General features: G+C 43.8%; 2 protein-coding genes across 9 annotated transcripts in view; one reads left to right on the top strand and one right to left on the bottom strand.

Annotated features, from left to right (window-relative positions):
• Positions 1–15,814, top strand: part of UBAC2 (UBA domain containing 2) — a 187,535-nt gene that overhangs the window by 86,408 nt on the left and 85,313 nt on the right. The window lies entirely within an intron of this gene.
• GPR183 (G protein-coupled receptor 183) lies at positions 334–14,597 on the bottom strand. 4 transcript variants are annotated; one of them, XM_044284613.1, is made up of 3 exons: positions 14,460–14,479; positions 10,479–10,710; positions 334–1,635 (listed from the first exon to the last, which is right to left on the bottom strand). In XM_044284613.1, exons 2-3 carry the CDS (start codon positions 10,552–10,554, stop codon positions 536–538), a joined length of 1,176 nt encoding a protein of 391 aa, XP_044140548.1. In that variant the 5' UTR covers positions 10,555–10,710; positions 14,460–14,479; the 3' UTR covers positions 334–535. The 4 variants fall into 4 exon arrangements, with proteins under 4 accessions (XP_044140548.1, XP_044140549.1, XP_044140550.1 ...); XM_044284614.1 differs by lacking the exon at positions 14,460–14,479 and adding an exon at positions 14,342–14,437; XM_044284615.1 differs by lacking the exon at positions 10,479–10,710 and having other exon boundaries at positions 14,460–14,597.

The raw sequence follows: 15,814 nt of genomic DNA, 5'->3' as shown, positions 1-15,814 counted from the left end.
TTCTCAAAAAGCTGACCGGTGGGTACTGATGACCTATCCATAGGAAAAATCTCGGAAAACCCCTTCAGGGTACTTTCACACTTGCAGCAGGACGGATCCGACAGGCTGTTCACCATGTCGGATCCGTCCTGCTGCTATTTCGCCGTGCCGCCGGACCGGCGCTCCGTCCCCATTGACTATAATGGGGATGGGGGCGGAGCTCCGGTGGTGCACGGCGAAAGGCTGCCGGACTAAAATTACTGCATGTCAGGCTTTTTAGTCCGGTGGCTTTTGCCGTGCACCGCCGTGCTGCGCCGGAGCTCCCCCCCCGTCCCCATTATAGTCAATGGGGACGGAGCGGCGGTCCAGCGGCACAGCGAAATAGCCGCAGGACGGATCCGACATTGTGAACAGCCTGTCGGATCCGTCCTGCCGCAAGTGTGAAAGTACCCTTAAATATTAGCCGTGTCCTCCAGAGGGTGCAATATTTCAAAATAAGTCTTTCTGTTATGGTTGATTAGGAAGGGCTCTGACATGAGGTTTTTTTCTCCCAGTATTATTTTTTACTCACAGATTGGTTTACTTTATGGTTTAATGGTATACTTTGCATCATTTGGCTTTCTGTGAGATCACGTGAGCTTTCTTCAGCCGCTGGCCTTGTGGCGCTGGATGAGGTAATGCTAGCCTGCCGTTTTAATATTTTCAGAATCTGATTCTTGTATCCTTTGCATGCACAGAAGTAAATGAGGGGATCCAGGCAACAGTTTAAGTTCATCAGGCAAACCGTGACATGAAGGACTACTTGAAATAGTTTCTGCTCTTCGCAGTCTGGCTGATAAATAAGTTTCTTGATCATATGCTGAGTAATAGCCACGTGATACGGGGTAAAACAAATAAGGAACACCACAATCACTAAAATGATTGTGTTAGTCGCCTTTTTGTTGGTGCCAGTTTTTTCAGATAATGGATTCTTCTTTGTAGTCTGGCAGAGTTTAATACTTATCTGAGAATAGCAATACAGTATTATTACCAAAGGTAGGTAGAATCCAATAAAACATGCCCCAAGAAGTATATATGGCAAATTGTCTATGGCTTCAAAGATTGGGTATTCCATACACCGTGTTTTCCCAGTGTGTAGCTCCGTTTGAGACATTTGCTGTATAAGAAGTGGAAATGTTTGGAAGAAGACCAGCAACCAAACGCAAATGCAGATGATCTTGGCAAACTTCACCCTCCTTATTCTGTTGTAACGATGCGGATGCACCACTGCAAAGAAACGGTCGACGCTCAGACAGGTCATGAAGTTTACTCCAGCATAAGTATTAATGTACAGAAAAAGTGCGGTTATCCGACAAAATGCTTCTCCGAATGTCCAGTCAAAACCCTTTGCATAGTACACAATTCTGGAAGGTGAGACGATGGCAAAACATATGTCAGAAATGACCAGGTTTCTCGAATAGAGAGTGGTTGAGTTTAGCTTCCGCCTGTTTTTGTGGATGACAAACATAGCCAGGATGTTTCCAAGCAATCCAAACAAGAAGATCATGCTGTAGAATATTGGCAGCAAAATCCTTGCCGTGTTGTGATGGTAATAGAGGTCACACAAGGTTCCATTACTGGTATTGTTGTCAACATCCATGTTGATGCTGGACAGGTCTGGAAAAGTAATATAGCAAGTATATTTGTATTATTATTTAAGTAAAATAAACTGGTATCATAATCTGTGATAAATGCAAGATTCTTAAAAATTGGCCCAGTGACGTCACGACTAGTATCAACTTGCCTGGGCGGGGCTAAGCTCCATTCAAGTGAATAGAGCTTAGCCCCGCCCAGGCAAGTTGATACTAGTCGTGACGTCACTGGGCTGGCGGTAAACAATGAGAAGGACGCGGCGCTGCTGGAGCGCTGCTGCCTTCTCAAACAGCTGATTGGCGGGGGTCCCGGGTGTCCGACCCCCGCCTATCAGATGCTGATGATCTATCCAGAGGATAGATCATCAGTTTAAATAAAGTGCAGAACCTCTTTAAATCTGGCCTCATAAAACTTAAAGGGGGTTGATCTGTTAATGGCAATCAGGGTATTAAAATAATAAAATAAAATTCTACTCACTGCTCTGAACCCCCCTCTGTTCCAGCTCTGTCGCTTCTTGCTCCCCGCTGTGCTGTTTTCCTGACTGCAGCAATGATCAGCCATATACTGCGCATGACTGTCAATCACGGTCTTGTGCTGAATACTGCTGAGGTCAGTGATTGGTTGCAGTGGTATATGGACACATCATTGTTGCAGCAAAATCATATGTCATGGCAGTGTCACGGTCTCGGTGTTGTTCGCCGTGACACGATAGCCGTGCATGCTGGTTGCCTGGGGCAAAGCGTTGTTTGTTCAGCATCTCCTGTTTCCCCTGTTCCTTCCCTGTCTGGTACGTGAGTTGTTAACTACCTGGCTGGGTGTGGCCAGTAGGGGTTTATTTTCCTGTGGCTTCCAGGATGGAGGCAGTTGTACTCCAGCCTTTGTTGGTGCTGGAGCTATGCTCCTATCCTAGGTATTACATATGCCCAGTTCTTGAGGGCCACCTAGTGGGACATCGATGTCTCCCTGATGTCATCTCAATGTTACCTTTCATACGTATCCCATTTATATGTTTAGTGTCATTTATATCTGGGTTGGTGTTATATGTCTGATTGTTGTTACATGTCAGGGGAATGTCTAGCAAACATGCTGGACGAAAAACACCACCAATCTATCTGTGCCTTCAGAAGAGGGCCTCAGGGTTCCCGGAGGGGGAACCTCAAGTCAGTGAGCAGGTCTGTCTGGGGCCGCCATGCATTCTGTTTCGCATGGGGGTCCAGGCAGTTTCTCGTTTGCTGGATTCCGTGTTAGTTGTTTTGTGCTGTGTCCTGTTGGGTGAACGGGTTCCAGTTAGTTACATGGGGTCCAGTCGTTGTTGTTTACACGGGCAGGTAAGTGCGTGTTTCTGGGCTCTTACCTGCCGGTCCAGTGGCTGTTCACTGCCTTTCCCTTCCTTACATCTAGGCCTGTTGAGACTCCTGTTCTTCCGTGTCTTGGAGGAACAGGTCGTCTCACCCCTGCTCCTATTCCAGGGATTAGCAGGGCGACTCTGGGTCCAAGGTTCTTGGGTATGAGCCGTCCTACCTTCTGGGTCCGCTCACTCGTTTAGGAGTCAGGGCGAGGATTAGGGAACCTCTAGGAGGTGACCTGCTTCCTTATCCCAGCTTCTAGGCGTAGTTGCTATTCCAACAAACAGTAATTTCACCACGCAATATATACTCAAATAATCAAAATTTATTAAACATTTCATAAATACAAAAATCTGGCTTCACATAATTAAGAACATTTAAAATCTCATAGGATGGAGGTATATGGTGATATTAATTCATCGATGTAAAGTGCAAGTGCAAACATATCCATATTGATAAATGGGCATCACATAAAAAATGTTACATAGATGCCCAATACTAGTGTTATGCAACAAACGGTACTGCAAGATCAAAACATTGTGCCTGGTACCATTTTTATGTGATGCCCATTTATCAACCTCATTGATGCACTTTATTTAGTACCTGTAAGCCTAGTATAAGCAACACTGGATATCTGCTGATATTTACATATTGTGCTCAACAATAGTATTGTATGAATGCATTGTTCATACTACCTTATGGATATGTTTGCACTTGCACCTTACATCGATGAATTAATATCACCATATACCTCCAACCTATGAGATTTTAAATGTTCTTAATTATGTAAAGCCAGATTTTTGTATTTATGAAATGTTTAATACAAATTGTGATTATTTGAGTATATATTGCGTGGTGAAATTACTGTTTGTTTAAATTTTTATCCATATATCTTCCATTATTGGTTCCAATCATTGTGATATTGGGTCGCATATACATAGATGGGAAAAATATTCATTGGTTTTCTAGTTGCTATCCCGTCTGCTCCTCATTGTACGGTGGGGAGTTTTTCCCCCCAATCCCCACCGTGACAGCATGATGTCATAGCTGTAGTGTCGGTTAGCATCAAAGTGGCAGCACTGGAAAGGAAGTGTGGTTTGTACTGGTGTACTGTAGTTCTCAGAAAAAGTAGTTTCTAATCCTTATGCAAATTAGTATAAAAAAGCCCAAAGGGCTGTACCTGTGGGCAACAGAGGCCAACCTCGCCCATTCGAGCACTGCTCCTCTTTTCTGCGCTTTTTCTCCACCTCACTTTGCCCCTGACATCAGGCCACCACAGGAAATCTTGTGCAGGCTCAGATCTCATCTCATTGCATATCCTTTCTGCGCATGTGCAGTTAAGTAGATGAAGCCACTGGCCATAGAAGGGCACAGACAGAGCAGGCCAGGCAGAGGTGATATGTGCTCCTGCGTAAGATTTCCAGTCGTAACGTGATGTTATCAGAGGAGGGGAGCAGGACTTGATTCAGATGGACTGCTAATAATTACAGCCTGTTGGACTCTTTTATACTAATTTGCTTACTGATTAAAGATTGTTTTTTGAGGGTATGTTTGGGAATGAGAGTACAGCGCACAGGGAACTGTAAAACGCTCTGCGCTGGGGACAGACTCCCTTTAATTAGAACTTACATGTATCACATTCAAGATAATAAAACAAGTTAATTCTGTCTCTCCATAAGCAATACCGTATACTCATTAGTAAAATTAATTTAATATTTGGTCGTGTAGTCGGGAAATTCGGATCACCCAGAGCTTTTTTTAGGGGACACACAGTGATTGTAAAGTGATCTGGATTCTCACATAAAAAATAATTTAGTTGGAATTCTAATTAGGGATGAGCGAATTTCATATTTTGAACTTCGAGTTCGTGTTGTGGTATAAGCTGAATTGCGTTATGGATTCCGTTACCGCAGACCATAACTCAATTCCATGACGGAATGTATAGCGGAATGCCTTTAGAGGCATTCCGTTATTCATTCCGTCATAATAGAAGTTTATGGGCGTCCGGTTTCCGTTATACATTCCGTCATGGAATTGTTTTATGGTCTGTGGTAACGGAATCCATAACCCAATTCAACTTGTACCACAACACGAACTCGAAGTTCAAAATATGAAATTCGCTCATCCCTAATTGTAATGTTAATGTTTTATCGAATTTTTACATTTCATATTTTTGCCAATAAAAATTGTACTTCTTTTAAAGGAAATGTTTTATGCATGGATGTAGATAACCACAGTATGGTATATAACAAAGCTAATGAAAGTGGACTGGAGACTGAAGTGCTTCTTCCTATGGCTGGTGTTAGGTTTCTTTCTGTCAGTTTAAGGAAGGAAACTGGTGAGCTGGTGATACCGTGACCTACAGGGTAGTGATAGTACAATACCGCTAAAAGTAAGGGTGTGTTGCCATCTCCCCCCTCCCCTACCATTGTTGTTGTGTTAACAGAGATCTACTAGAAAAACTGAAAGTCTGTTTAATGTACGATATGAAAACGTATAGGTCCAAAGCTTGAGGCTGCACTGCTGAGAGATTTACTTGAGATTTCCTGCTCTGATTTTCTTCAGATTTATCACTCTTAGGCCCATGCACACGAACGTTGTTTTGGTCCGCATCCGAGCCGCAGTTTTTGCGGCTAGGATGCAGACCCATTCACTTCAATGGGGCCGCAAAAGATGCGGACAGCACTCCATGTGCTGTCCGCATCCGTTGCTCCGTTCCGTGGTCCGCTAAAAAAATATAACCTGTCCTATTCTTGTCCGTTTGGCGGACAAGAATAGGCAGTTATATCAATGGCTGTCCGCGCCGTTCCGCAAATTGTGGAACGCACACGGACACTATCGGTCGTGTGCATGTAGCCTTACAGAATTCTGATGTGAATCTTAACCACCATGCACATCAAAATGTACATCCTACTTCACTTGAAAGTAGCAAGTATATGAATGATTATTTGTATCCCTGGTCTCCATGACAACACTGCAGACGATGAGATGTGCAGTAGTGCAGTCTCAGACTTTGGGCCTGTAACTTTAAGCCAGGGATGTCCAACGGCCCTCCAGCTGTAGCAGAACTACAACTTCCATCATGCCTGGACAGCCTACAGCTATCAGGGCATGCTGGGAATTGTAGTTTTGCAACAGCTGTGGGGGGGGGGGGGGTGTGCAGGTTGGACTTCTCTGCCTTAATCAATTGGATACAGATGAAAATTGGCAGATCAGTTGTTTGCCCATCTGTTTTCATTACGAACACTATATATTAGTAGATGTAGCAGGATGTTAAAGGGGTTTTGGACTTTAAGACGGTAATTTGCAAAGAGATATACGTCACTCTTTTGTGTACATCTGTCGCAGATTGCTGCGCAACTGTTATTTGAGCTGCAATCTGCTGCTTTTCCCCGCTCTCGCCAGATCTAAAAGAAGAGGGGGTGGGGTGGGTGGGTTTAGCGAAAGCAGGCACGATGCAGTGATGTCATTGCACCTGCTATGCTGACCACAGGCCGCACAGCGCAATGTGGAACTCCGCTTTGTGCAGTGCTATCTGTTGGTCACGGCTGATCGCTCCCTGCCTCCTGAGCATGGGGACAGTATTCTCTCTAAGGGCTCATGCTCATGACCGTATGTATTTTGCAGTCTGCAAAAAAGGATCCGAAAAAAATACGGATGACGTCCGTGTGCGTTCCGTATTTTGCGGAACAGATGGCCCCTTATAAAACAGTACTATCCTTATCCATAATGCGGACAATACACGAAAGAACAGACACGGAAAGAAAATACGTTTGTGTGCATGAGCCCTAAGCCTTTGTAGCTAGTAAGCGATGCAGTTTGGGGCCTGCTACCTTAAAGGGAACCTGTCACCGGGATTTTGTGTATAGAGCTGAGGACATGGGTTGCTAGATGTCCGCTAGCACATCCGCAATACCCAGTCCTCATAGCTCTGTGTGCTTTTATTGTATAAAAAAAAAGATTTCATACATATGCAAATTAACCTGAGATGAGTCCTGTATGTGAGATGAGTCAGGGACAGGACTCATCTCAGGTTAATTTGCATATGTATCAAATCGTTTTTTAACACAATAAAAGCACACAGAGCTATGGGGACTGGGTATTGCAGATGTGCTAGCAGCCATCTAGCAACCCATGTCCTCAGCTCTATACACAAAATCCCGGTGACAGGTTCCCTTTAAAGCCAGACAGGATCATATAAAAAATTTAAAGGTTAAGGTATTCCTCAACTTTTTTTTTTGATATGTCATAACAGCATATCAAAGGTTTTGATCTGTGGGGTTGCGAGTGCTGAGACCCCCACAGATTGCTAGAAGGAGGAGAAGCAAGCGCTGACACTGAGCGTTGTCTCTCCTCGCCACAGGAGGCTGGCGCGAGACCAGCTCATAGACATTGTATTGAGCCTGTCTCCAGCAGCAAGGAGAGTGTTCTGTGTGAGTGCTTCTTTTTCCTCCTCCTAGGGTTCAGTGGGTGTCCCGGGACTTGGACCCCCATCAATCAAAACTTTTAATATAATGCCGTGACATATCAAAAGTTTTTTTGTATTTTTTTAACATAAAGGGACATTTCAACATACAGATCTTCAAGAATAAAATTCACAATAAATGCATAATGCAGACTCAAAGTATCCGGTGCCCTCCTTTTTAGTCTTTCTGACACACTTCCTGAATCTTCCTCTTCATTTCTGTGAAATGGCCACCAACTTTTCAGATTACTCTTTGTACACTGTGCTTTCATAAAAATCGTTAACTGTGCATTCTTCATTTATTGTGAACTGGAGGATTGCTCTAAATAGCATCCAGGTCTTCTGCAGTGACGGTTATTGTCTGCATCCCTGATGGTCTAGAGCAGTGAAGGGGTTAGTGAAGAAGTGGACAGCTGTTACCGTTCTCTTATGAATAGGGTGTCCCTACACTACCTGACATTGTCCGCACTGGTTGGACAGTGCAGGACACGTCCCGTTGACAACTGGTTTAGCAACACCCCCTGTCAATTTACATCTATATTTCCCGAAGGAATAACAACTCAGGATTCTTAAAGAAAAAGTGTACAAGTACTTACTGTGTTTACTCTCTACCCTATAAGATGGAATATAAGGAAGTGGTTTTTACAGCTGAACTGGTTCTTGGCAGTAGCTCAATTTCTGTTTCTAAGGGTACTTTCACACTTGCGGCAGGACGGATCCGACAGGCTGTTCACCCTGTCGGATCCGTCCTTCCGCTATGTCGCCGTACCGCCGCTCCGTCCCCATTGACTATAATGGGGACGGGGGCGGACCTCCAACGCAGTACGGCAGTTCGCGGTGAGAGGCTGCCGGACTAAAAAGTCGGACATGCAGGACTTTTAGTCCGGCGGCCTTTCGCCGTGCACTACCGTGCTGCGTTGGAGCTCCGCCCCCGTCCCCATTATAGTCAATGTGGACAGAGCGGTGGTCCGGTGGCACGGCGAAATAGCGGAAGGACCGATCTGACAGGGTGAAGAGCCTGTCGGATCCGTCCTGCCGCAAGTGTGAAAGTAGCCTCAGCTGTTGCAGTACATATATGTCACATTTTGGTTAGTGTCAGTATAACACAGTATAGAAAATTACAAGTTAGAGGTTGTTTAACTAAGTGGTTGTTTTTTTTATACCACTGGATTGCTTTGAGTAACTAGCTATTTTTAAAGTGGTAAATCTTGTGTGTAAAACTAGTTCCTCCTCTAAAATCTTTTACCCATAACATTTGATTTTTAAGAACTAGCAAAAAGGAAAGAAAGTATCAGCTTCTTTCTCCAGGAACTTTGCATCATCCTCAGATTTTTTACTTCAAAACTTTGTGGTTCCTCAGGTGCAAACTGAATTCTTTTTTTTTTTTTTTTGTGGGGGGGGGACGGGGGGGACGGGGGACACTAATGTTTTTGCCTCTGAATATCAGTATTCAGTACTTATGACATGCTGATAGGGAATGTAGATTGTGAGCTCCATTGGGGACAGCAAGCCATAATAATGTCTGTAACGCCCTGCGGAATATGTCAGTGAGTAAAATAGATAAATCATGTAATACATCAGTATATTTTATGTAATCAAGTGAGAGCTTTGGACTGTGTGAAGGGTTATGACTTATAATTGCATAATGTAGGAGATGAATACAGTACCCATGGGTTGCCAAAGTAAAAAAAAAAAAAAAAAGAGTAGTGTTGAGCGAACTTCTGTTTTCAAGTTTGGGGGACTGTACAAGGTTCGGGTTATCTAAGAATTCCGTTATGAATTCCGCTACTATGGACCATAAGTTATGGTCCGTGGTTGCGGAATCCATAACGGAATTCTTAGATAACCCGAACCTTGTACAGTCCCCCGAACTTGAAAACAGAAGTTCGCCCAACACTAATCAGGAGTCACAAAATCGGAGCATGAAGTCAGCCAAACAGTTATTTCTATGAGTACACCATAAACATGCATGCTCAGCTTATCAAGTGTGCAAATATTGTTCCACTGAGGAGAGACCTCATTCCCCCAACAACAGCCTTTGTGGGGGAGCGCCTATACATTCTCAGTCTGGCCTTGTCTTTATATGTATCGCCATCTTTACATAAAGGAGCCAGCGGTTTTGTCTGTACTAATTGTCACACAGCATCAGATGACTACGTCCCGTCCTGAAGCTGTGCGCTGCCAGGACCTAAGCCTCTATTAGACTGGCCAATTGGCGGACAGTTTATCATTAGCGAGGATCTGGAAATGTAATACTGCTGCCGATTTACCGGGCAATCGGTATCTTTCAGCATGCTTAGTAATCCTTGTTTGTGGACGGCAGATCGTGCTGTGTAATAATGATCTGCTGCTCTCCATACTGTGGTGGAGATCGCTGCATGTAATACTAGCGGTCTCTTCCGCTAACAAGCGGGGGATGGCCGCAAAGGAACGTTTCCCTCCCGACAATCGCCAGCCAAATCGTGCAATGTAATACCGGCTTTAGTGGAGTTCTGGCAACCGGAGAAGAAGACCAGGGACCAGTGCTAGGACTAGGAGCACCATGCTCCACGCCTCCTGGTCCCTGAAAAATAGTAATTTGTCCTCTTTCTGGGATATGTATAGCTACGTATGTTGCTGATGGAGTGAGAGGCACTGTAAATAGGGGCATTAGTGGCATTGCTGAGTTTCTGCTGACCACTGCATGGGTCTCGCTGTAAAAAGGCAGCAGCTTAACCTAATGCCATTTAGTGACCACCGTAAAAAGGGGTACTATGGGGGTTAAACTGCAGAAAATGTCATTTTTATATTCTTCTTGCCTGGTAGCGGCTTCACTAGCTATGCATGCTTGGCCGAGCCAAGTATACATTGCTATGGAAGGATCTGGAGAGATGGCTGTTGGCTGAATGATCGTTCATCTGACAGTTATCTTGTGTATGGGATTACGCACATAAATAGCTTGAAAAACAGTGTAATGCTGGCCCTACCCATTAGACAGCAATCAGCTGATTCTGCCAAGCATGCATGTGTCCTGAAAATGGAGAGGAGAAAGCCACTGCCGGACACTTCTGACTTACCTCCCCGATCAGGAAGTTTAAATCCAGCTGCCCAGTCATTCTCCCCCCAACATCTGTCATTGGGAGACCCCGACATGCATTAGATGTTTGGCTGACATTTATGTACGGTAATGTGTATGATCAGCTTTGAGCGTTTAAATTGTGCATTTTGAAATATTTTCCAGTCCCCTAAAGATGTGGGTGGGGATTGCACATGACTAACTTCTGTTTCTGGTGTTTTTCAAGCAACCACCTAATGAGTAAAGCAAAATGGAAGTTTTCAGTAAGTCTCTTCAGTATGGTATTTGTATTGCAGCGATTCTCGGGTTTAGTACACACTTGTATCGTAATATAAAAGGACTGGCGGAAATGCAGCTAGATATTTCCCCAAGATCCTCTCTGCAGTGATTTATGAAGCCATATTTATACTGGGAACTTAAAACTTATAGTGGCCCCAAGTTGTAGACGAGTCCAAATTGACAGAAGGCAACATAAGTAGACAGGGCCAGCAATACTGTAGTGCAGCATAAAATACTGCCTTATCACCATACTGAGGATAGTAATACAGTGGAATTTAGGAGGGCACCTGCGGCTGCTAGCCAGGTGTGTAAGTTGCCGATGCTCCTAGTATTAATGCTGAGAGCATCAGATTGTTATATAACTGGCCAGCAGCCATGAGGAGGGCGGACGGCCCTGTAGTATGTAAGGCCAATCCACCCCTGTTTATACAAGGTATGAATGGAGCAGTTCCACCAAATATATGGTAAATTGGATAAGGGGGCATTCACACAATTGTATGTATTTTGCTGTCCACAAAAAATATGGTTGATTTCCGTGTTGCATCAGTTTTTTTGCGGATCCATTGTAACAATGCCTATCCTTGTTCACAAAACGGACAAGAATAGCAGATATATATCTTATTTGCAGGGCAATGGACATATGGATGCGGACATCACGTCCTCATATTTTGCAACCCATTGAAAAGAATAGGTCCGTATACTATCCACCAAAAAACGAGGATCGGAAGCGGAACAAAAATACAGTTGTGCGAATAGAGCCTAAAATGTTGATTTCTAAATACATTGCTTTATTTTCTACTGGTCCTGAACTACAGTTTATTATAGTGCAGAACTGCATTCGCAATGTTGGCATTAGAAACTGTCAATGAGACGTTCATCAGGGATCTTCTTATCTCAGACATTTAAGGCATATCCACAGGATAACTTATAAAGGTCTGATCGGTACAGGTCCCACCTCTGAGCTCTACAGCCATCTTTAGAATGAGTGTACCCGCTCACCCCTGTCTTGTCTGATGAGCCAGGCAGAACATGAGTGGAGAGATGACCAAAGCATCTTCACTGTATACTTTTTATTCACTTCTGTAGGAGTTAGGGAAACTGTAATGTAACTACCATGGAACAGAATGGAGAGATACATATACAAGGCTGTCACCTCTCCATTCTTCCAGCTGCCATCTCCCCTGGTGGGATAGGGTTCGAGAGACCATGTTCTTGGCAGAGCTGCTGGTACAACCACCTATCGGACATTTATGGCACATAATGTGAATAAGCCATAACTGTCTGAGGTGGGAGTACCTCTTTAAAGGCATATTTCAGTCAGAAGTATTTATCACCAATTAACTGGATAGGTGATAAATGCTAGATCTTTGGGAGTTTGACCACTGGTACCCCATTCCCACCAGCTGCATGACCATGGCTGTTAACATCAGTGCCATAGACATGGCAACATGAATCTTGGCCATCTCTCCATTCAAACTCCTCCTAGCCATGGTCTTGTCGCTGGAGGGAACGGGGGCCACAGTTCTGGTGATTGGTGAGGTGTCAGCCGTTGGGTTCCCCACCAAATTAGCTGACACATCACCAATCACTAGAGCTGTAAACCATGGTCCCCCACTGACAATACCCCATTAGGATTAGTATTGGTGCATTTTTTGGGGATACAACAAAAAGTAGACACCTTTTCTCATAACTTCATGTTACTTTAGGATCCACTTCAAAGTTTGATTTTAAAAAATGGAGTCCGTAATCTCACCAGCAACTGCATGTGTAAATCTAGCCTATAGACATTTTTCATAGTGATCCGTCTGTTGTGTTGCGGCATCACCAATTAAAAATGTAGTGTAATTGCATTGGTAAATATGTCCCATTAAGTGTGTTTAGCCGTGCAACAGGTTGTGTATTAAATGAGCTTACTGTGGTTGCAGCCCTCAACGTGATAGAAACTACCTTCTACATTGTCAGCCAGCTTGTGGTCACTGAGGTGCCTTAGCGCACTGCCTTCATTCAGCGGCATTTAGCTGGAGGTAGCCACCCGCCAGGGTTTGCACAGTAATTTAATAACCCTTTCTCAGCAGTCTTATCATTTACAACTTCTTGTGACCATGTGCCAGACCCAGTCATTTTCCCTGCACAGCTTATTTTTAATCTTCAATATTTCCGCTTGTCTTAAAGCTTGCCTTTTAGAAGAGTGTTAATGTCTAGATTGTTTTATATATTAAGCAATCAAAATTCCTAAATAAAAAAAACTATTCATTTTGTTGAAGTCAGTCTACAATACCAGATTCTCTAAAATTCATTCCCACCTGTTAGGGTGAGTTCACATGCGGCAGATTATGCTGTAGAAATTTCCTGCAACTAAAAATCGGTTTAATTGAATGGTGTGGTTTCGGCAGCACACATGTGGATTTCTGCAATTCCTTTTCAGAGGAATAAACCTGATTTTCAGTCGCAGAACTTCTGCAGCAAAATCTGCCGCCTGTGAAGGCGTCCTCATACTCGCAATTCATTGGCTGATGTTACATTGTATAGAACAGTAAAAGCGCCGTTGTCACAACTTGGTCAAAAACATTTTTATTTAACTTTTTAAGCATGCTGTATGTTTTTTCCTCGCAAGTTTATAAAGCATCTGTCAGCAGAATCATCTCTGCTATACCAGACTTAGTGCCTGGTAGGGCTGATCCTGCTGACTAAAAGCATACCTTTATTGTGCAAATCCGCTGCGCCATTCTATAGAAAACTGCATTTTTGCTTTTATGCAAATGAGGGTTTTATAACACCGAGGGATGACCCTTAACCCCTTGTTCACCCTACCTCGAGCTCTGGCCACTCACTCTTTCTCTTGACTGACAGGGCCAGGCCTCATCAGCGTCCTTTTGTCTTGCCCTGTAACCCCGCACCATTTTAGCGGATGCTTCGTAAGCAGAAGCAGATGTAATGTGTAGAAGTAGAAATTGTGGTGCCCCCTACAGGGCCAGCTGAAAGGATCCTAAATGACATGTCAAGGGGAGGGCGATGTGGCCAGAGCTTGAAAGCAAAGGCGCTAAGGTGCACTGATTGACTAGAGCCCGCCCCTCGGTGCACTGAATCCTTCATTTGTATAAAATAACACCGTTTTCCAGAAACGCTGCACTGGATATGTACAATAAAGGTATGTTTTTGATCAGAAGGTGTTTTGCCTGAATTAATAGAGTTGATCCTGCTGACAGGTGCTCTTTAAGTGGGGAAATCTACTGCAAAAAAATAAAATAAATACACATGTCATGCTGCTACAGAGTTTTATACAGAACCACTTCTGAAGTTCCTTACAGCTTCTTGATGGAAATTTTAACCTGCATATATGGTATATTCAGTTATACCCCAGTTTTCACATGAGGTGGTCTTGTGGCAGGCTTTTTAAAGCATTAAAGGGAACCTGACAGTATGATCTTGGGCTGTTATCTACAGTATTACATGAGTACTGCAGATAGAGTCCTGTTTTCTGTCCCCCCAACATAGTCATGTAAAATAGCCATCCGCCGTCTTCAGCCTTGAAATTATTACACCAATACATTTCTGTTTATAAAACTGCAAATAAAGTTTCCAAACCTAGAAAATGAGCCTTAAATGACACCTTGATTTTCCCCTTCCAATTTGGAACTCGATTCAGTCTAGTCGTGTTACCTAGCAAATAATTGCTTGCCGGTCTGTAGAATGAGATACTCACAGAGCTGATGCTTCTCTTCCTCCGTTGTCTTCTAAGTGCTTGAGTTAAATGTTCCCTCCCTTTGATTTCAAGACCAGTTTCCCTGCGTCTTCGGCGGTGTCATAATCAGCATTTTTGTACTTGTGGTTAGAACATCTTACTTGCTGCCTGTCTCTCTCTTGGTTGTGGGAAGTGAAAGCCAAAAAGCGTAATATAAAAAAAAAAAAAACGCTGTTCCCTTTGTTACTATTTATTGAGCTAATAATTTAGATCTGAAGGCGTTATCGGAGGTGTAGCAGCTGAAAAGTCACTTTAGTGTCTCTTAGTGTTAGTTTTCAGCTTTTTGACCCACTTTAGCAGCATGTGTCATACCCTATATACTATCCATATTGCACACTCTACTGTGTATTACGTTCCCAATTTTAGCACGGTTTTCAAGGGGTTATCCCACAACTTAAAAAATATATCTGGAGTAATGCTGCTGTCCAGTGTGATATTCATCTTCTGGAAGACTTGTCTCTTCCCTTTCTGTGGGCAGGCAGCAGCTCTTCTCATGTCAAGCACCTTCATCTCTTAGGGTACTTTCACACTTGCGTTGTTGGATTCCGGCAGGCAGTTCCGCAATCTGTATGCAAACGGATACCATTTGTAGACTGATCTGGATGCGGATCCGTCTCACAAATGCATTGCAATACCGGATCCGTCTCTCCGGTTGTCACTGGGTAAAACGGATCCCATATTTATCTTTTTCACATTTTTAAAGGTCTGTGCATGTGCAGACCACAAAACCGGATCCGTTTTTCCAGAACACTTGGGGCCGGATTTGACATTGAAATGCATTAATGTAAAATAATGCCGGATCCGGAATTCCGGCAAGTGTTCCGGAATTTTGGACAGAGAAAATACTGCAGCATGCTGCGGTATTTTCTCCGTCCAAAAACCGTACAGTGACTGAACTGAAGACATCCTGATGCAAACTGAACGGATTGCTCTCTATTCAGAATGCATTAGGATAAAACTGATCAGTTCTTTTCCGGTGTTGAGCCCCTAGGACGGAACTCAATGCCGGAAAAGAATAACGCTGGTGTGAAAGTACTCTTAGGCCCCTTTCAAACGGGCGAGTATTCCGCGCGGATGCGATGCGGCAGTTGAACGCATTGCACCCGCACTGAATCCCGACCCATTCATTTCTATGGGGCTGTTCACATAAGCAGTGATTTTCACGCATCACTTGTGCGTTGCGTGAAAATTGCAGCATGCTCTATTTTGTGCGTTTTTCACGTAATGCAGGCCCCATAGAAATGAATGGGGTTGCGTGAAAATCGCAAGCATCCGCAAGAAAGTGCGGATGCGGTGCGATTTTCACGCACGCTTGC

This window comes from Bufo gargarizans, chromosome 3, assembly GCF_014858855.1.
Source record: "Bufo gargarizans isolate SCDJY-AF-19 chromosome 3, ASM1485885v1, whole genome shotgun sequence".
In the NCBI taxonomy this organism is placed as follows: domain Eukaryota; kingdom Metazoa; phylum Chordata; class Amphibia; order Anura; family Bufonidae; genus Bufo; species Bufo gargarizans.
The sequence above is the reverse complement of the archived record's forward strand: the minus strand, read 5'-3'. Positions and strand labels throughout refer to the sequence as shown.